Source organism: Anoplophora glabripennis, unplaced genomic scaffold, assembly GCF_000390285.2.
Source record: "Anoplophora glabripennis isolate ALB-LARVAE unplaced genomic scaffold, Agla_2.0 scaffold924, whole genome shotgun sequence".
Classification (NCBI taxonomy): domain Eukaryota; kingdom Metazoa; phylum Arthropoda; class Insecta; order Coleoptera; family Cerambycidae; genus Anoplophora; species Anoplophora glabripennis.
The window spans coordinates 66,314-89,320 of record NW_019417030.1 but is presented as its reverse complement, the minus strand read 5'-3'; the positions used below and the strand labels follow the sequence as shown (position 1 = coordinate 89,320).

Here is a 23,007-nt window from a genome sequence, read left to right as displayed (position 1 = left end):
ACAATAGTGTTTATACGAGTGTTCAACTTACAGGAGGTTTATTTACTACGATATTCTGTTACAAGTGTGCACACAGTTTAAGCTGTTATTCATTCAGTCTCCACCGCAGCAATCTGTAAATACAATGAAATCTCTATTAACAGACATAAACGACCACGTCTTTTGAACGAACAATTTTACGGGATCCAATGTAATATCGTAATAATTCCTTTAAAATGTTTGTCTATCGAGCGAACACTCCAATAAACAGACACGGATATACGATATGATATAACTGGATGCAGCAGCACGAGTTTTTTGTTTGCATGTCGGTGAAACACATTATAGACGATTTGTTTTATTTCTCTTGTAGTATGATAATGACAAACAGCAAAGAGTTTGTGTTTTATTATTCGGCATCGTTATGTATAGTGGCCCATGACTTGGATACGTGCATAATTTTTTGCAAGAGTCCGTACTTCATCAAAAAAAAATTCTTATTCAGTCTTAGCTAAGTATTAAACATTATCGGCTGCAGTGAAATTACCTATGCTACTGGCGCCTAGGAAACATTATTGAAATTTATAATACAGAAAACTCAGCGTGTGTAATTTGGTCATTCGATTTAATATTGAAAAAACAGACGGATGGTATTACGAAGAAGGAGAAAGGGTGTTTTTTAAAAACCTCAGGGTCAGGGTCTCAACATAGACAAGTTGTACTATGAGTGTTTATTTAAGACGTGAAATAAATACATTACTCTATCGGGCATTGCAGTCCGAGCAAAAGCTATAAAAGTTGCCTAAAGTTTGGACTACGAAAGTTCCAGCCTCGGTTTCAGCGCTTCTGCTGGATGGTTGGAAAAATTTAGGATTCGAAACAATATTAGTGTTAAACCAATTTTAGGTGAGGTTGCAAGTGTCAATGCAGAAGATGTTGCAAGTTTCGCAAACAAACTTCCGTCAATAGTATGAAATTATGAAGCAAAGAACATTTATAACCTGATGAAAACGTATTATTTTTTCATGGGTTACATAATAAAACACACCCTCAAATATGAAAAGTGCACAGATGGCCAAAGAACGCCCATCTAGCCTAACTATTTAGCACTTAGTAAATATTGAGGGGCGATCCGCTAAGGAAAAAACGTACGAAGATTACAAAATTTCTGAAATCTCTTGTAATGTATCTGCAGATTTCAATATCAATTAAAAAAAAATTACAAATTTCATATAAATAATCAAGATTACAATATCTTTCAACAGATTACAAAACATTTCAGGAGATTTCAGTTATTTTAGTAGATTTCATTGATTATTTAAGATTCCAATAGGATTATTAGAAATTAAAAGAAGATTTCAAAATTTCTTAATATGGTTTCTATACGGGAAGATTACAATAAGTTTTGAATGTCCATTTGAACAAAAATAATTGAATTAACTTCAACTGTCATTCATTTCATTCATTAACAGTAGTACTTTGATTAAGAATTTCCAATATCATTTTTACGCAAAAATTGTAACATTTTGATTAAGTTTTTGTTCGAATGACCGTTAAAAACTTTTTGTTATGACAAAAATGATAACGCCATTTTGAAAGTAGGTAAGTATATATTTTTATTGAAAGATAAAAATATAATAATCCAATAAACTAATAAAAATAAAAAAAATAGAAATAAAATAAACATTTTCCCTAAAAATAAATAATAAGAAATATATTAAGCTTTTATTAACACTTGTATTTAATACTTTACCTGTATACAGCGTACTTAACAAAGACGCGGCAATTTAAGGGGGCGATTGCCCAGGTCATTTTATAAAAAAAAGTTCCTATAAACATACGTCCGCAAACGCTTCGTTACCGATCTACAGTGTTGAAATTTCATTAAAAAAACAGTAAAAATTAAATTTCTCCAAAACTGCTTGAGATATTATAATGAAATTTTAGGCCTGTCAATAGCTAAAAATAAATTTTTTTAATTCCTTGTTCATTTATGAAAAAGAAAAAGAAAGCTTTCCTCAGATTATACGCACCGTACGACGCACAGTTATTGAGTAAAAAAATAAAAATCATTTTATTGCGCACCTAAAACCAATGTTGTTTTAATTTAGAAATTCAAATTATTGATCAAAGAAATTCAAATTATCAAATTTGATTGATTTTTGAAATGTGGTAGGTACTGTTGTTTGTAGTAGGTAATAATAAATGTGCGTTTTGGAGAAATTTAATTTTAACTGTTTTTTAATGAAATTTCATATTCTGTAGATCGGTAACGAAGAGTTTGCTGGGTGATCACTCCCTTAAATATTGTCCCGTCTTTTTTAAACACGTAATACACACAAGTAAAGTATTACATGCAAGTATTAATAAAAGCTTAATATATTTTTTATTCTTTAGTTTTTGGGAAAATACTTTCCCAAATAATAATTCTATTTTTTTTTTATTAGTTTATTGGATTATTATATTTTTATCTTTCAATAAAAATATATACTTACCTACTTTCAAAATAGCATTATCATTTTTGTCATGACAAAAAGTTTTTAACGTTCATTCGAACTCGAACAAAAACTTAATCAGAATGTTACAATTTTTGCCCAAAAAATGCCTGATACTGGAAATTCTTAATCAAAGTACTACTGTTAATGAATGAAATGAATGACAGTTGAAGTTAATTCAATTATTTTTGTCAAATGGACATTCAAAACTTATTGCAATCTTCCCGTATTCCTTGAAACCATATTAACAAATTTTGAAATCTTCTTTTAATTTCTAATAATCCTATTGAAATCTTAAATAATCATAAATAACTCTGAAATCTCCTGAAACGTTTTGTAATCTGTTGAAAGATATTGTAATCTTGATTATTTATATGAAATTTGCAATCTTTCTTGAATTGATATTGAAATCTGCAGATACATTACAAGATATTTCAGAAATTTTTTAATCTTCGTATGTTTTTTCCTTAGCGGATTGCCCTTCGGAACACACCAATCACACCATATAGGTTTCTGTCTAGGTTTCTGTGGCATCCTTTGGAAATTGAGGTGGGGGGGGGGGCGTTGTATAACGACTACATCGACGAAATTCATTAGCTGATTACATAGATTACAGCGAGGATTACAGATAAGATTACATAGATTACAGATAAGATTACGTAGATTATAGATAGATTATATAGATTACAGATAAGATTACGTAGATTACAGATAAAATTTCATAGATTTCAATTTCAAAGAGATTCTTAGATGATTACAAAATTTCAAAAAGATAATTATTAAAACGTCTTAATTACACCGAGTTGCAAAGATTTCAGAAACGATTACGTAAAGATTCCAGGGCAAACGTACGAAGATTACATCAGCGGATCGCCCCTCGGTAAATAAAGCCAGTGAGAAAGAAAAACTTGCCGTTATTGGTATAGCAGCTAGACCTTGTACATATCCAATCTACATTGTACACCTGTAAATTGGTTTTCAAATAGGAAAGTCTGGATGATAGCTGATATAATGAGCAGTTTGTTATTTGACCAAAAAATAGATGCTTGTCGCCCGTAGAATCTTAACTCCAGAATAATGTTTGTTTCGGCAGCAGTTTCAAACAATTTTCAAATTGTCATATACATATACTCACCCACTTAAGGTGTTACGTACTTTCAGCGAGTCTAAAGTCACGAATCAATTGATCAATTATCTCTGATAGTTTCAAATCAGTCGTTAAGTGCTGCAGAAACAGACCTGTCAAGGTAGTTTTCTTACCGCCGAATACTACTGCGTTTTGCCAACGTCTCGACAAAGGTACTTCAAAATTAATTACCGATCATTGATAGGATATCTTGGCAAAAATGAATTCATTGCAAATATTTACGATGGCTAAATCGCTAAATCTATTACAAACATTGTATTTTATCAAATGCTTGTGGGAAGAAGTTTCTTCTATCACCATTAAAGACTGTTTTAAGAAAGCAAAAGTGATGTCAGAACTGCCATTGTCAAAAGTTGTAGTAATTAATAGATTGATGAAGCATGAGGAAGTTCGATGTGGTAGAGGATGAACATTAGAAAGTTCTCTTCCTCATCTTTCCAACGAAAATTAAATAGAATGTGAAGATGAAGAACCAACGGAAATGGTAGATGATGTTGACAATCAGTGTGAAATAAGATCTTTTGGAGGGTATGGAGTGCATTTTGAAAACAATATATAAAACGGAAAAACACGTCAAACGTTGATAAGACAGTTTTTTCTCGGCAAACGAGTGAGATTTATGTGTGTAAGCATATTTATGTTGGCCATTTTTTGTTTTTTTTTCTTTTTACAAGAATAAATGGATTTGTATGACACATTTATAAAGAAACAAAATCAGTGGACGACGATGTCCACTTAATAGAGATTGCACTGTTTTAAATTTTGAAGTTCCTTTATTGAGATGAATTTACTTATATATTCAAACCACCGAGAAGACTCGCATAATTCGACTGAACTGCGCAATGACCTGTTTAGCAGTTCATAGCCTACTTCTGATTTTTTTCCAAATAACTTTTCAAGAAAATGTATTAACAATATTTTTCCGATAATCTGACAAATTAATATTCGTAAAAGTGTTCCACATCCCGTAAAACCCCAGAGTACTAAATTTCATGGAATTTTTACGCTGGTAACTAAAACAGTAAAATTGTGATACAGTATATGAAAAAGTAGAATTTATTTGTTATTATCATTAATTACTATTAAATTTATTAATTACATTTTGTGCAAAAAAAAAGTTTTCGACTTTGTTCAAATTGACCTCCATCATCTTCATGGCAATACCGGAGACGGTATTCAAATTGTAGTGTAGGACATTATTAACTATTGACAATAAAACTACGATTTTCTCGTATAATACAGCAGTCTTGGTTAAAATCAAAATGACAGCGAAAAGTTCAGAGAAACACTGATAAGTTGAGATTATTGAATCCAAAATCAAAATCGATCATTTTCACTAGTTATTAAATCTTTCGATTCAATCATATTGCCACGAAATAGGTAAATAATGTTTATAGTTTTACAAAATATTTAATCGAACTGTGTTTTACAATATGGGCACACAGTAAATGAGTTTCTAATGGCTTCCTGTCGATGAAAAGCATTTGTTTATATTTACAAATAGATATCGTAGAATCCGATTTGAAATCTGTTTATAATACAACGTACTTTGTACTTGTACCTTATAGTTTCCGTGCGATAATTACTATACTTTTATCAATTTTTTCCGATTAATTACGAAATTTTTTCTCAATGTCGATACCTACTAGTTAAAAAAAAACTTTAAATAAATAAAGTGACGCTAATTAATTTATCCGCTTGATATAATTGTTCAGTTTTCTATTTCATGGAAGTATCCAATTATTTTGCCCAAACCTTGAATCAGATAAACATCCATCAACGCTGTAGCTACGAAGTAGTTCACGTGTAATTTTGCCTGGCTATTCGTGAGTCCGAGAAGGTCACTAAACCCAAGACACAAGTCAACCATGCAGCGCTACCTCACGTCCACAATACATTCATCTGCACATTGTAAGATGTTGCAGTCCTTGATGTTAAAATCGTTTTAATGAAAAAATTGCTGTTAGAGTGATTCAAAGTACTGCCTACTGTAATGTTAAAATGAATTCCGTTAGCCGGTCCTTGAAAGTAAGAATGTAGAATAATTTAATCGCCACGTTGTTTAATGCTCAATTAATTTTAATAATATAATAAACGTCTATTGAAAAAATAATGTTGAGCTCTCGTCCACAGAATAGAATTTACAAAAATTGATAAGGTGTAATCACAAAACAATTGATTTTAGAAACGCGCATTTAGTATTTTTTTATATTGTATGTATTGTGGAAAAAAGAACAAATAAAATAAAGTTCTCATTTCTTTCTACGCAACACTGCATAAGGAGTGGCAGAAGTACAGAATATGGTGGTTGTTTCTGATTCTGAAACTTCTAGTAAAAAATTAACCTAACGTTCCACCGATTTAATATTTTGATTAACACCAATGAAATATGTATTAAATAAAAGTATTATTTATTTACTTTATTATAAGTAGACAGTTAACAAGTTCTACTTAGAATTTTGATAAAAGCGACTGATGCTTTTTTATAGAGAAGTATTTACATATTTCAGATGCAGTCACGAGGAAACATATAAAGTTAAAAAAAGCGTATTATGTCCATATGAATTTTGTTAGTCGATATTTATAACGCCGATTTATTTTGGACAGTGCCCAAAATACGGCCCCTATACAGTTACAAGAACGTAAATTAAAATTTTGTCGTTCGATTCTGGAAATTGTTGAATTAAATTTACAGAAGCGAATAACTCAAGAACAACAATATAATATTAAACATTAGTGGCATGAAAAACAACAAAAAAATTGTAGTTTTATAACATACATGTAAACGTCTTTACCGTGTTAGCTAAAAGTTCACTCAAGTATCTTGGAAAAGTAAATTGATATAAAAGCGTTGCGGGTGGTTGGTAAGTGGTAAAAAAACTGGAAACATATATTTTAAAATGCAATGAAAATGCATGCATTACTCATAAAGGATCGACCTTTTATGTCAAAATGAACTGGACTACGCTTGAAAATATATGTATTTGAAACACAAACACTCCTCTGGCCCAGTTACATTAAACAAGTTTGGTGTTCAACTAGGTATTAATCTTAACAAATCGAAACATAACATTAGATATAGCAGTTGTTAATGGACAATAATTGAACATCTGTTCAGAAACTTGTTTTTCTTATGTCTTTGCTAGATACTATTCAGTCAGTAGAGGGCGATATACGAATAGATTTCACACTTATGTCGATTAGGATTTGCTGATAATTGTTGAATATTTTTTAGTAGTAGATGTCCATTTTATTAATTTTTTGTTTTTTTCGATGTTTTCTAATAGGTGTGGATATTGCCTTTTAAAAGATGTGTCTATGGTCACTACAAACATTATAATCTGAATGTTTAAAAATTATGAGGTTATAACCGAGCACCAGAGTTTAAAATTCGAGTCTTCTACGTGCATTTTTTCATGTTTTATGCGCGTCATGTATCTCTGTCCTCGTTCAAGTTTTACGGTATTAATAAGCAATATTTATCAAATTCTAGGAATTTCTGTTAAACTTCTCTTCTGACTTGTAATTATTATAACTGACATGAAAATAAAATGCTTGTAAAAGAAAAGAAAGTTATGCATTGCCATTGACAACTTTCAGAGTATGATCACGAACGGAGTTAAAAAGAGGAAAACCTTTTTTATTTTCTATTTTAACGAAATTACCGTTTTTTTTAAATTAGGTACCTAAATTACATTTTTTGTATGTAGTATAGGTGAAAATTTTATTAAAAGTTATTAATATCAAAAAATAATGCCGATTGTCTTCAATTTTGGGATATGGTCAAACATTTTAATTTTATTATTGACTTCTAGAGATAAAATCAGCCACTGTATTTATAGTCGTTTATCAATAGGAGACACCACATATTTATTAGCACCTTAAAACATTTACATTTTTGTACATTTAAACTTACACAGATTTTATTTTACAAAAGCGTTTCCATGAAATAAATTCTTTTGATAAAGACTCATCTTTCTTTTTTTTTTACTTTTATCTTGTAAAGCTATTTTATTACACTCAATTAAAATTGTTTTACTACATTGATAATATTAGGTAAAAACATCAAGAGAATCATTAGACCTTCATTTCAACATTGTTTGAAAACAATCGTGCCCAGTGGCTTATGGAAATGGGCCCCAAGAGAACAGCAATGAAACTTGGCCCAAATTGTAAAACATTGAGCGAGCATAAAAAATTGACCCACCTTTGGAAGATGAGTCTGATAATTACGGCTCTCCAAACTATGCCGTACCACTAACAGACATCAGTTATTTTAAACATTCAAGTGTCCTGACGTCTAATCGACGGTTCTATGGGGTTTTTTGGTCGCTGATTACGAATCTGGCCTCGGACTTTGCAAAATTCAACATGACGAATGGAAAATCCGGAAAATTTAAAAACTCGATATTTCGGTCGATTTAATCCCCTAAACTGCAAAAACATCTCTTCTATATAGTTTGTAGCCCAAGACTCAGAAGTCGAGCTATTGCGTGGAACGAGACTTCAAGTAGTCTATTGAAACTAATTTCTTCATAGATCTTAAAGGGTTCGTTGTTCATTGTTTCATAACTGCTCTCTTGGAGCCCAAACTGGGCATAGTTCTTTGCGAAAATTATAGATTTTTTAAACAGAAAAGTCTGTTTTGATATTTTGTCGACATTATAATTATACAAGGTTTGGAGAGTTTGCCTCTAATGATAAAGAAGATAATGACCATTAGAAAACGTTATAAGAAAGTAAGTTGATAATCTAACAAATGAAAGTCTTTCTAACACAACACACTTATGACTTATGGAATATTTTAATTGCCCAGATGCATCAAACTTTATTTAATTTATGTAATCTTGAAAATTTGTATTCTATTTCTATTAATATATACAATACACAATACTGAGAAAACAAACTAATTTTGTGCTTCCAATAGCGTCAAAATTAGTAATCTTGACAACTTGATTTAAAATACTGTATATTATATCAAGTATAAAACAATTTTAAGGGAGAAATTGTTCACGATGATTCATCTTAGATAATCCTATGAATCATGTGAAAGTTTACTTATATCTTAACATTTATTAGACATTTACAATATGTTTTAACTAAATCAAGATAGGTACGTATGCAAGTCCTTGCACAAAAAGAATTAGGGCTTTTAATTTAAAAAATAGTTGCACTTATTTAAAACAAGAGAAGTATGTTAAGAGCGGGCAGTTTTTGTTAAAAACTGTGTTATTTTAAATTTTCTAAATTGTATTTGGAAATTTTCTTGGTAATAACTGAGACAAGTAGGTATCTACAAAAATTTAAATTATTGTAATTAATATATTTTGATTTTCTCTAATAAGCAAATTTCACTTTGACATGAGCAATTTACGATTTGCAAGATCAATCAATAATAATTAAAAATATGTTGGGGTAGTTAAAGCCAACAATAATATAAATACATTTGATGCAGGTCCCTCAAATATTTTTCATTTTAATAGAAAATGGATATTATAAAATTAATCAAAATGAAAAAAAAATGTACAGTCTACCTAATCTAATCTTAATATAAATGTCAGTATTTACTGAAGTAATGTATTTATTTCCTTTTATCAGTTTGAATAACTATAACAAACAGTCATTTGCATGATAGAACAATGTAAATTGATTTATCAAAAAGAATAAATCGTTTACTTAATAATGATATACATCAAGTACATTAAATCATGAAAAACAGTAACAAATAGCGAGACAAATGGTTTTCGTTATATAATTTACTGTTCCTGCAAAAGAAAGTGTATATCTCTGGGTAGACAATCTGAATATTTCTTCATGAATTGATTATTGTAAAACTTTGCATAAATAATCTACCTATTTAAACATTCAAATGTTCAAATGGATGAAATTGAGCAAATGTCAGTGAAATTAGTGTCTACATTACATTAATTTTGCTCAGGTAAACCAATCCAAATACGTCAGTATGCCCACCAAAATTCCTTTCCTTAGGGAAGTGGGAGTTACCAGACAGATGGTCTGAATGATGCAATTAGAAAGTAAGGTCGGTTAGGTGCAACATAAGAAAATGTTAGTAAAATAAGGATATATTTTTTCATATGCAAAATTGATTCATATTTTATGGATACATAATAAGCAATAAATGAATGTGCTTGAGCAATTAATTATATGCGATATTTGAGCTAACACATAGCTAGTTCATAAATTTCAAATTTTTTTTACTCAGTTATTTAGTAAATTCTCCTTGTATTGTGACATTTCGTGGAAAATTAATAAATTTTTCTCATTCCAGATATTATGGCCAAGAAAAAGATCATAATGTTCTCGTCATGGATCTGCTGGGTCCATCGCTTGAGGACTTGTTCAACTTTTGTTCACGCAGGTTCACTATAAAAACAGTTTTAATGCTGGCAGACCAGATGATCGGCCGCATTGAGTATGTCCACTGCAAGTCATTCATCCACCGCGATATAAAACCGGATAATTTTCTCATGGGCATAGGCCGCCATTGCAATAAACTTTTCCTCATAGATTTTGGTTTAGCGAAAAAATTCAGGGACGCCCGAACTAGAATGCACATTGGGTATCGTGAAGATAAAAACTTAACTGGCACAGCCCGATACGCCTCCATCAATGCTCATCTCGGCATAGAACAGTCCCGCAGAGATGATATGGAATCCTTAGGATATGTATTAATGTATTTTAACAGGGGTTGTTTACCCTGGCAGGGTCTAAAAGCAGCCACAAAGAAGCAAAAATATGAAAAGATAAGTGAGAAGAAAATGTCCACACCAGTCGAAGTACTTTGCAAGGTAAGAACAACTTTTTTTTTAAAGTTTTGATTGGTGACCCCTCGATCCATTAATCTCCTTTGAAAAATGACATCTAGATAATATAAACGTTTTAGTATATCTTCGAAAGAATTAACCATTAATTATTTTATCCAGTAGAGTAGAGTATTGGGTAGAGGTGCCTTTTGGTTTCTTTTTATGTAGCTTTATAATTTTTTGTCATACAGTTTTCTATCCATATTTAATAACATAAATTCATTGAATTAAATAGAAAATGGAGTTCTACTAAAAAAAAAGTAGGTAACTGTCATCTCTGTTTTCAATTATATTTTAAAACAAAAGTACTTAATTGTTGATAACTATAAATAAATACCTGTACCTAATCCCTTTCATTATACTGATGTATTGAAGTGTTCAATTTATTGAAAATTCCAAGTAAAACTATTATATTTACAAAATCTACCGATGCAATTGTAATTTAGATAATATAGTTTTTTCCTATATAATTCATCTACCATCAGATAATCGAACTTATATATTTGAAGTACTTTAAAACTTTGTCGTGATAAGAAAATAAAAATGTTGTAAATCATAATTCTATTGAGTAAGTTTTAAATTGAAAAAATAGCTTGTGCCAAAACAGTATATTAGTGATTTTGGTGATATAGTTACGTAATAAGTGTTGTAAAAAGCATTTTACGCACGAATGGAAAAGTTACGCACGAGTGCGTAATTCTATGAGTGAGTAATTGCATTACACCACGTATTACGTACTATACTTTGCCTACGACCACTACTTTAAATACTTAAAAACACATCGTCTGCGATCAATGAAGATTCCTATTACGTCGTACGGTAAAAAAAACGCACAGCTTGGTAAAAAAATCGTACAGTTTTCCTAGCAACCGCCTAGCAACGGTCAATACAAACAGTATTGTATTGGCCGTTGCTAGGCGGTTGCTAGGAAAACTGTGCGATTTTTTTACCGTACGTAATAGGAATTTTACATTGATCGCAGACGGTGTGTTTTTAAGTATTTACAGTAGTGGTCGTAGGTAAAGGTATTTATTGCAGTAATGTGTCAGGTATTGATTAAAACAGTTAAACACTAGAGAAAAGAAAAAATGAAACTAACTAGAAAAAGTAGGTTTTTAGGAAATGTGTAGAGGCTGGTCCATTTTCGGTGGGATTTCAGGGTATCTCAGAAACTACTAAAGATATGATAAATCTGACACCATGTTGTCAAGTTCAATTTTCATGGCAAACTCGACTGTCAAATCAGAAATTTGCTATCTTCATTTGTTTCTGAGTTACAGGGCGTTTCTCGTTATTGTGACACTTTTGAACATGTCTGTATCTCAGCTGTTAAATAAGGTAGAGTTAAAGTGAAAACTGCTCAAGACTAATTCTTTGGCGTAGAATTGAATGCCGGTATTAGATTTTTAGTAGGTCTTAAGATTCCGGAGTTATGACCCAGTTATATTTTTTTTTAATGGAAATCGTAGCTGGGCATAACCTAAAAAAATAGAGTTTTTTTTTTTTGCTTTTAAAAAAGATTATTGTTAGGGGCGGATTTCAGGGGGCTGTAACTTCGAAAGAGGGGGCCACTTGGTAAAAATAAAAAATACAGGTCCCCTAAATTGGTTTTAACAACATGTGACCAAATTTTATTGCATTAATTTCGTGACACTCTATATACTATGTTACAAAGTGCAATCTAGACAACATTTTTAGGTTACAGAAATGCTGAGAATCATTGTATAAATTTGTAAGTAAACAGAGTACATACATGTATTAAAAATTTTGTACATATTATTAGAGCTGATTTACTATTTTTTTTTTAAGCGATAGTCAACTTTTTTTTCAAATGGCAATATAGTTTTTTTGTTATTTATTATTGTGCAGATTCATTTTCTGAATCCAACGATGTATATGAAGTTCAACACGAAATAACATTAATTAAACACAAAACATATTAAATGAAGAACAACAAACAAAACAACTAAAGAAACACATTGTAGCTGTCCTCTTCCCTTTTGAGGAATGTATGGCTCTTTGATGATCTATTATTATTAGAAATGTCCCGAATGGAAGTTCTTGGGTTTTCTTCAACACTAGGAACATTGAACTCGATGTTTTCATTAAATTGGAGTTCTTCTCGCTTTGGTTTCTTAAAAGGACCATAGTTTCTCAAATTTTCTTCAAGTCTTACAAATCTGCGTGGTTCTGGACCTTCTCTGTAAGGAAATAGTTCTCTGTAAAGGTGGACTCCTGCACCATGATTTTTATTACACCGAAAGTATACTTGAATCATGTCCGTCAATTGATTATTACTCATATTTCGCACTGGTGAGCTTATTTCAATAAATAAACTACTGTAAATGACACAGAAAGAGTATAATGTGTAAAAAACTGGGACACGAACGCTAAAATGATGTTTACTTGCTTTGTTGTATTATTTTTTGTTTTCCAGGCATACATGATTAGTCAAAATATGTTTGTTGTCAATTAAGCAACCGGACGATAATAATGCGGTGTCGACTAATATTTTCATGCTTTTTCTGTAATACATATTTCACAAAAGTAGACTTTATAATACATTGTTGAATTCGGAATAGATTTCTGCACAATAATAAATAAAAAAAAAACATATTGCCATTTGAAAAAAAAGTTGACTATTGCTTTTTAAAAAAAAATAATAATAAATACACCCAAATAGGCTCACTCTATATAATGTATTTAGAGCCATTTCATATAATTTTATGTTTTTTAAAATCGGACTATAAATGACGTAGTTATGGCTTGCGGCGTTTTTTAGGAGACAGCCTGTATATGTTGTCATATTGAACATACACAAAGGTTCACATTTTAGAAGTTTCAGAACACAACCTATCCTAACCCCTCTCAGCTAAGGCCCTGAACTTATTTATTTGTGTTCCTTATTTTCAAATATCTTTTTTTTTTCCATTTTTAGGGTTTCCCTGCAGAGTTTTCCATGTACCTGAACTACTGCCGCGGCCTGCGGTTTGAAGAAGCTCCCGATTACATGTATCTTCGACAGCTGTTCCGTATTCTGTTCCGCACACTTAATCACCAATACGATTACACATTCGACTGGACCATGTTGAAGCAAAAGGCAGCAGCTACCGGCGGAGCCGTCGGTGCTTCTACCCAGCCGCAGACATCACAAGCAATAGCTCAGCAACCAGGTAAGTAGTTATTCCTGTGAATTATTTTTTTTAACGGAATTGTATATCTTTATCTTTAATATTGTGAGTGTACGCAGAGAAATGAAATTAAGTTGAAAACTATTATTTTGTATAATTTTATGCACAGGAAAATGTATTAGTTTGTAAATTAGCTATGAAAAGTGCATTTAATAAATGTAACAATAATTTAGCATTTTTATACCTCCCTTCCATGGGCGTCTAAAAATATGGATGAAACTATTTTTTTTTGTAAATATTTTTGCGGAAGGTAATAAAACAAACATTAGTTGATTTTGGAAGATATACTCTCCCTAGCGGCAACAAATTAGTTTCTTAAATTTCAATCAAATACTGCTTTGTGTCAATATTTTTTTATAGGACAAAAAGCTCAATTTCTGTCTTACATATTTTTTAGTATGCAGTAATTATTTAAGAAACTTATTTTATTAGATTACTGATTTATTTATTTATTTATTTATTGTAAAATATACAATAAATATTGGGTGTCCCAAAATTCATGCAACATTTGAATTTGGCGCCATTTGTGCGGCAAAGTGTTCCCAACAAAAAAAAGACAATGTGACAGCTGACAGTGCAATGTTATTAAAAATGGAGCGCTGCATGAAAGAAGTACACTTTACGTTGTTGGACAATATTTTACAAATAATGAAGATTCGGCAGCTACAACAGTTCTCAATTTTTGTACAAACTATGATCGGAATAATGATTAAGACATTAACTGAAAAACTTAGGGATACCGCGTAAATTAGTGATCTTAATCCCTCTGCCTGTTCTTCAAAAAGTCATATATAACATAAAACATCGAAGCAGTGTTGCTGAGAGTCCACGTACATCAATTCGTCATCATGGTCAAGAATTGGACACTCGAGAAGCTCTCTACAACGTATTCTCACGAAAGATTTGCATTTTCATGCTTACATAGTCCAATTGACTTAAGAACTGAAGCCTACTGAGGCACAGAGCGAAGAGAGTTCATTAAATGGAACAGATTCATATTCAGCCATGAGGCTCATTTTAATCCTGATTGTGGCATTTGGGGTTCAGAAAATCTACGAGTGATTGTTGAGAAACAAATACATCCACAACGCGTCGCTGGTTGGTGCGGATTTTGGGGTAGAGGCATCATCGAACCATTCTTCTTCGAAAATACAGCTAGTCGGGCAATAACACTTAATGATGTTGTCTATTGCAACATGATAATCCAGTTCTTTGTACCTAAATTGCAAGATATGGATGTAGTTTCAAAAGATGGTGCCACATGCGAAACAGCCCGAGAAACAATTCAATTACTGCACGAGTCATTTCCTGATCGTGTAATTTCCCATTTTGGTGATCAGAATTGGCCTCCCACATCATGTGACTTAATGCCATTGGACTTCTTTCTTTGGGATTTTTTTGAAGCCTAAGGTTTATGCCAGCAAACACAGGACCAACCACACCTTGAAGGAAGAAATTTGCATTTATGCAAAACAGTCATGGAAAATTTCGACAAAAAAGTGCGTCTGCCAGCAAAACTGTGGAGGCCATTTACCAGATATGCTATTCCACCCTAACCCTATTCTATATACTTTATGAATCAATACTAATTTTTTTATTGATTCTTGCAATTTTTAATCAAAAACCAGTGTTTTCTATCAAAATTACTTCTTGTGTGAATTTTGGGACACCCTTTACGTGAAAATATTGTTGCAGCAAATTTAATTTTAAAGGTGCCAGTTTCAAATCGTAAAGGATGTTGACGGGAACGGCAAATTAATTATATATATCCTAACAACTGACATAATCACCATTATAATGATTTGTCTTATAATTTGTTACATGTATTTTGACAAAAAAATATTCCTTCGTATTAAAAATTTGCTTAACATTATGAAACCATGACTCCATCATCACTTGGTTTTTACCAAGAAACGCCAACCTTTTATAATGTAGGTACTCAGTGATAATTTTTAATTAATATAGAATGCAGAAAAGAATTATAGTTTTTTCTTCCTTAAGTACCTTATTAAATCTAAATAAAATTATGAAATTTATGAATAGAAGTCCAGACTTCAAAAAATCAAATCATCTCTGTCACCCCTAAGTCAAAATAGTTTATACATTATATGCTGTATTATCGAAGTGAATTTATAAATATACCTTATTTATATAATACTTACAAATTTATTTTAGTGTCCTCAAATGATGGCAATTATTAAAATTTTAACCCTCATCGTACCTTACTAATGGTACCTTCTAGTTGGACCTTTTGCTATATATCTTTAAATTTGCTAGTTTTTATTTATTGTTAATTAGTATCTACAAAAATTGTGTGTTTTGTACTCCTCATAATACCTGTTTGAAGTCGTCCTTTTATTAATTCATGTCGCTAGTCTGCATTTTATACTTAAATCCTACAAATTGCTACCAAAATATGAGTAGTAAACATAATATTTTTTTTACATAACGATTGAAAACATAAAGGGCATCCATAAATGATGAGCAAAAAATTTAGGAGGTGGTTCTACTTATAAAAATAATGGTAGGTATAAGTTAGTTGCCAAGCGATTTGAGAAAGACCATCATTCGAGGTCTCTGTATACAGTTAAAGGAATCATGACTTTGTCACAAGTAATTCCAGTAGGTTTCAGTGTTATATCCTAGATACAGTTCCTCAGTTCATGACATATTATCAGTATCAACATTGACAAAACCAAGATTCTCTGTCAATGAAAAAAGCAACGCAATTATCGAATAAGAGTACGTATTCTTTGTAATTATTTGTCTGTGGTATTTTCAGTTACTCTTTTTATTTTATGGGGTATTTCAACCACACTAAAAAGAGTTTTATTTAATAAATAACTCTACCCCAAAAAATGCAACTTACCTTTATACTAAGCTGCACCCTCCCCTGAGAAGTAATAGGCCTTCAAAGTGGGGTTACAAATTTCGAAAAAAGTCAATATCTCAGTTATACTTGCACTTAGAAAAACCAAATTTGGCAGACGGTGTGTAGTTCAAGTTCATTGAAGCATTTTAAAGGGACTTAAAAAATTATTACTTTATTTTATGGGGAATTTAAATCCAAAACTTTTCTTTTGTTAGTTTTGAAAAAACTTTGTCGTTTTCAACAAAAACACGAATAACTAATATGTACTGTAGCTGTTATTTAAAATCATCGAAAATTCAAAAGTTGGCTATGAAATGCACATTCATTAGAATCAATCAGCAGTTAGTGGATATTGGAAGTATACTTCAATATTCAAAGAAGAATATAGCCACCACTCTGATGATGGTTTTTTGTAAATAACTCCGAAACCAGTTGAGATAAATTTATAAAATTTGGTAACTACCTTAACTCTTACCTGCTCAGTCCACCACTAAAACGAAATTTACAAATTTTCATCACATACGTTCCAACACTGGGGGGAGGGGGGTAAAATTTACCATAACTTTTTTATGCGTTGACTTTTTTGACTTGACTGAAAAGTATGAAATTTCAGTTTTTTAGTAAAAAAAAGTACAGTACAATCTCACTGATCCGGCACCATTAAAAACCTAAGAGTGCCGGAGTACTGGAAAATTCGGATTAATGGAAAATGTATATGTAAACAGTATTAAATTGAAAAACGTTACTTTTAATTATTTATTAACAAAGAGATTGGTACATAGATACATACATATAGTTGTGTACAATATATGTATATTGTAGTGTTTTTATGTTTCTGTAAAATAATCTTTCAGTTAAACTATAACTGTATAAACTGTATTCTTCAAGAATAGTAAACAAGCACGAAAAAAATAACGCCGGATTACTGGACGTGCCGGTGTAGTGAAGTGCCGGATTATAGAGATTATACTGTACTCTTGGTTCATATTGGTAGAATGTTCCATTTTTGTGTAAAATCCGTTTAAAAATAATAATTTTCAATATTTTTTATCGTCGCAGGTTTTGAATAACCAAAATATGTTTGACGTTATTTGCATTGACAGTTCAGTTATTTACTTTTGGTGAATTGTTATTTTCATAGAAATTTATTATTTTTAGTAAATTATTATTTGACAAAGTAAAAAAACCATTGAAATGAGGAATTATTAAATAAAATAAACTAATAACAATAATTGAAAACCACACTATTAATAAAAGTTATTTTTATATCAATAGTAATTTTTATAGCAAATGCTCAAACAGATTTCCATTTTGCTGAATACATTTTTCAGCTCAACGTCGAATTGCCCGAGGTGAACTCAAAAATTAAAAATTATTTGTTGTGATTTGATTTTCAGCCAAATAAATGAATCATCTGCTGTAATTCTTTCAAAGAATTTATTTCTGTAGCATCATAAACTACAGCCTTCATCCTATCTCACAGAAAGTAATCTAGAGGATTTAGGTCTAGAGACCGAGGTGGCCACGGAATGGGATCACCTCTACCTATCCACCTGCCAGGAAATTGATCGTTTAACCAATTTATGATATTATGGCTAACGTGAGGTGGTGCCCCATCTTGTTGATAGTGTATTGTTAACCGTACGTTTAACGTTGTATCATCCAATAGTTCTCTTACATCATTTTGCAGAAAGTTTAAGGAAGTTCGATACCGAAAAAAAAGATGGTAAGAAAGTTTACAAAGCAATTGAAATCTGTTAATGAATATGCAAATTGCCTCGTGTAAAAATATCAGATCAATTGCCAATGTAGTTTTTTTGAAAAATGGTATTAAAAATTATGCTCTTATGCACAGGCTCTTATGGGAGTTGGGGAAAAAACTTTAATCAAACGTTAATATTGCTCTTAAAAATGGTTAGGATTGGAAAAATAACATTGTAATTAAGGAATTAAATATTACTAAACATTTTAAAACAATAAAAATATGCACTTACAATGTAATTATTGAGATAATGGAATGAATATATAACGTTTTGACAAATTTGATCTAACATCTGATCTAATGAAAGGAAATACGGCAACACTGTCTGCTGTATTTAACGCTTCGACTGACGCGCTATATTTGAATAGCTCGATTATAGACTATAAAATTATTCCAGTCGAAAACATATGTAGTAATAATGAATATTAAATAAATTTTTCATGATCTAATGCAATATACTAGCAATTTGAAACAGATATTGAAAACATCTCTTTACAAAACTGACAGTATAGATGTTCTGTCATAATCTTCCATTTGACAAGGCGACGTCTCACTATCATACACTGAACTTCTTGATAGTTATCATATGGATTCTCGGTTTGCACATTTTACTTTTTTCTCATCAATCCACATTCTGTTTTACACTCATTTTATATTACTTTTCAGTCATTACTTTTCCTTTGTACCTTCGTTGTTCCTTCATGTTTACGGAATACACGCAAAGTTGACAGTAATGACAGTTAACCCAACTTTTACCACCACGCCATGCCAATGTTGCCAGAATTCATCCATAATTTTACAAGCTCTTAATGAATAAATAGACACTTGTATTCAAATAAAAAGTAAATTGCCGTGCATTAAACACGAAAAATATATGCAAGCTAATATGTGTTGTATAAATTTCATTTGTTTATATTATATTTAGTTCGCTCAAATTAGTTTATGTAAGGTTGGTACTACAACGAAACTACCGTATATAAGCATAGGCTTCCCTCCCGCGCCGCCTGCCCCGCAAGAGATGTATCGAACATCCTTAAGTATCCTTCTGCATTCAGACAAACGGGAAACTGAATTGGTCCAAGTAGCTGGTCCCCTAAAATTCCTGTCATTTATTCTAACCTATTTTGAAGATTTGTGCGCCGTATTGCCCGTGGATTTTCGTCTGACCGGAAATGAGTATTATGAATATCTGCTAGCTCTACATTGGTAAAATATTGCATTTTCTACTGATAACACTTCGCAAAGAGTAAATAACTGAACTGCAAATGCAAATGACGCCAAACGCATGTTTGTTATTCAAAACCTGCGATGATAAAAAATATTGAAAATTTCGATTTTCGGTGATTAACACATGTAACATTATTTTTTAATAGATTTTACACAAAAATGGAACGTTCTACCAATATGAACCAAGAGTACCATTTTTTACTAAAAAACTGAAATTTCATACTTTTCAGTCAAAAGTCAAAAAAGTCAAAGCGTAAAAAAGTTATGGTAAATTTTACCCCCCCTCCCCCCAATGTTGGAACGTATGTGATGAAAATTTGTAAATTTCGTTTTAGTAGCGGACTGAGCATGTAAGAGTTAAGTTGGTTACCATATTTTATAAATTTATCTCAACTGGTTTCAGAGTTATTTAGAAAAAAACATCATCAGATTGGCCCCTTTAGTGGCTATAACTTCCTTAGGAAGAATTTTTGGACCCACGTTTATATAAAGAAAAAGTAATTTTTTTCGACATAGAACACCCCATAGAAATATTGCCCCCTAATTTTGGGACACTGTATACTAGTTCTTTTATATCCTGTCTCCTTTACATATACGAGTATATACAAGATCTATCCAAAAATTTGTTAAAAATACACAAATTTTAAATGCTTTACTTTAGACTTGCTAATGTAACAGTTGACAGACAGGTTCGGAAAACGGGTTAAATAAATGAAGCAAGGTGGGCAATACTACATCAAAACCTGATTTGGAAAATAACTAGGTTTAAGTTTTCCAGTACTAATTGAGTAAACAAATATAAAAAATATGTGACATGCCCATTATTTTTGTTATTTACAAGATTTTTTCTAAACCAAGATACTTCTGACTTGGCACTCGTCCGTCCAGAATGATGCATCAGTAGACATTGTGAGAAAGAGATAATAATGTTGGGAATGATGATGATGATGATGATGATGATTATGATGGTAGTGATCATAAAGATGATGATGAAGATGATGATAACAATGGTAATAATAACAACAATGATAATCATGGTAATAATGACAATGTTAATAAAAATTTAATTATATCAGTAAATATTACTTGTAACGCCATTTTCAGTTGTGGTACAAATGTACTTACTATACCCCGTAATTTTTTCAGCAAGGTACAATGAGGGTTAAATTAAAAATTGTAATTTTATCTAAAAATAAGAAACATTAAATGTAATTAAACTCTTCCGCAGTTGCAAGAACTATAAAACTAATAATATACTGGCAGTATTTATAAGAAACTTGAGAGTTTGATCGAAAGAAAATATTTGTCCCTTTAGTAACTAAAAAATAATCTTTGTGACAGGTTTATTACAACTCCTGTCATTGATTTTTCTTGAAGTGACATAGAAATATGTAATAGCCCAGGATGATTAAGCCCAAAACCTTCCAGATGTGTCTATTACTTTACGTAGATTAGATATTAGTAGAGATGGGCACTTTTCAGAAAAGTGTGTTACGGACATGTCAATAAAAGTACTTTTGACCTTGAATCTAAATAGGGCACCTATGAGAGACGTCATGTTTTCACAGGTCTTCTTGAGGGTACACAAAGCAATTTATTCTAATGAATATGTGTTATTAAATGTTATTTATTGTTTATTATATTTTTGATTAATTTTTCATTAGAACGCCTCATTTATGTCTAATATAAAACATAAAATTATGTGAAATTGTTTTTCCATCCTACTGGAATTCTTAAAAATAGTTTTTAAGTAGAATTTACATTTATAATGATTTTTACTCATTTCAGAAAAATATAACCAAACTGTTGATTTTGGCGTCATACTTCATTTATACACTATTTGTGTATTAAATATTAAATTAAGAATCAACCGATTACTATTTACTAATCGTTAACTTTGCTAAAAATAATGAAATATAAAACAATTGAACAATTACCAAGAAAATGGCCAAATATCTTTACATTTACATGTACCAACCTCAAAAATTTTTTGCGGGAATTATGAATGCAACAAATAATTCCGCGCATGCGCATACAACTTTTCAATTGTGAAGTGTCTTTAGGACATGTCCACTTTTCACGACATGTCCAGCTGACATGTCCGCGGCACATCTCTAGATATTAGTAAAAATCGTTCGAAGATAATATGTACAATGAAAATATAAGTTAGTGCTAGGTAAAAAAGTTCTACTACATATTTGCAGCAAAAATCAAAAAGTACAAAATACGCAAAAATTACTTATTTTTACTCACATTTTCCAATATAACTGTAAATATGCAGTTTAGAGAAAAAACATTACTAATGAAATTAAAAAAAAAGGTTACTATATTGATTTAAAAAAAAATCATCAAAATCGTAACCACACGGTGTGCAGGAAGCAAATTTTATTCAAACGAAAATGTCGAGAAAAACTGCTTATGCAGGGGGTTTGCTACTTATAAATACATGCAGAATCGATAGTTTTTAAAATCTGATTAGATCATTTTAAGCTTTTTTTTGTAAAAAATGTAAAAACATAGTAACAGTGATAATTGATCGTATGAGAATAATATAAAAATTATATATATATGGGTAAATATGTAAGTATATAATATAATATGTATATAACTAGGCACACACATAGTCACTTACCCACCCATATACATACATATATATACATGTTTACATAAGCAAGTAGTTAATGGAAAAATTTAAATAAATGTATGAAAATCATAATTCAGCGTAAACCTTTAGTAGTAATTATTGAATATAAAATTGTAAATTTAATAAACATGTTTTTTCCAAGTTTATATACTTATACATAAGACATATAATACATATAACACTATATTACTATTTTTGGTTGAATAACTTAAATATTTAAAGATGAAAAAGATACAACTGCTTTTTTCAATTTTGGTAAATATGTTGAATTATTTATTGATTTAACTTTTCTTCTATTCCAATGTTTTAAAAATTCCTTATGAATAGATTCTCCTGCCTGCTCAGACCAGATACCAAGTCCATCTCCATTTAGATATTCCAGGCAGTGCGTAAGATGCTCTACTGTTACATGAACTTTTAAGGTTTTTGAAAGTCGGTAGATTCAAAAATTGTTTTCTATTCTTTGACGTATTTTTCGAGATTATCGCCCTTCTTTGCACTTTTAAAAAGAGCTAAGCAGTGCCATAGCACTATAAATTTACCATTGTTAGAAGAAAATAATGATGTTTGTGTGATAAAAAAGTGCATCATTCCAGAATTGCATGTTATGCAAGGATTCGTCAACCACTTATTTTGGGACGGATTAGATCCAATCCTTGGTAGAGAAAAGGCACTTATTTGGCCAAAGAAGCTTAATCTTACACAAGAAAGTTATCATGGTGAAACGTTTGAAGGGAATTCCTGTCGTACTCTTTTGGAAAACGCGGATAAATTAGATGATCTTCTATATACCTACATATAGTAACGTAGGAATTTTAAGTTTGGTTCCATTTATTAACACACTTAAAATTAAAGAAGGGCGATAA

The 23,007-nt window shown here is 30.9% G+C and overlaps 1 protein-coding gene across 3 annotated transcripts in view; it reads left to right on the top strand.

Moving 5' to 3' along the window:
- LOC108915004 (casein kinase I) overlaps positions 1-23,007 on the top strand; it is a 36,192-nt gene that overhangs the window by 5,311 nt on the left and 7,874 nt on the right. For 2 of the 3 annotated variants that reach the window (XM_018720946.1, XM_018720948.1), the window contains exons 3-4: positions 9,911-10,430; positions 13,384-13,618. In XM_018720946.1, the coding sequence (XP_018576462.1) occupies positions 9,911-10,430; positions 13,384-13,618 (755 nt within the window). Of the gene's footprint in view, positions 1-9,910; positions 10,431-13,383; positions 13,619-14,878; positions 14,891-20,175; positions 20,187-23,007 lie in introns of all 3 variants that reach the window. The other variant, XM_018720949.2, reaches the window with a different exon arrangement.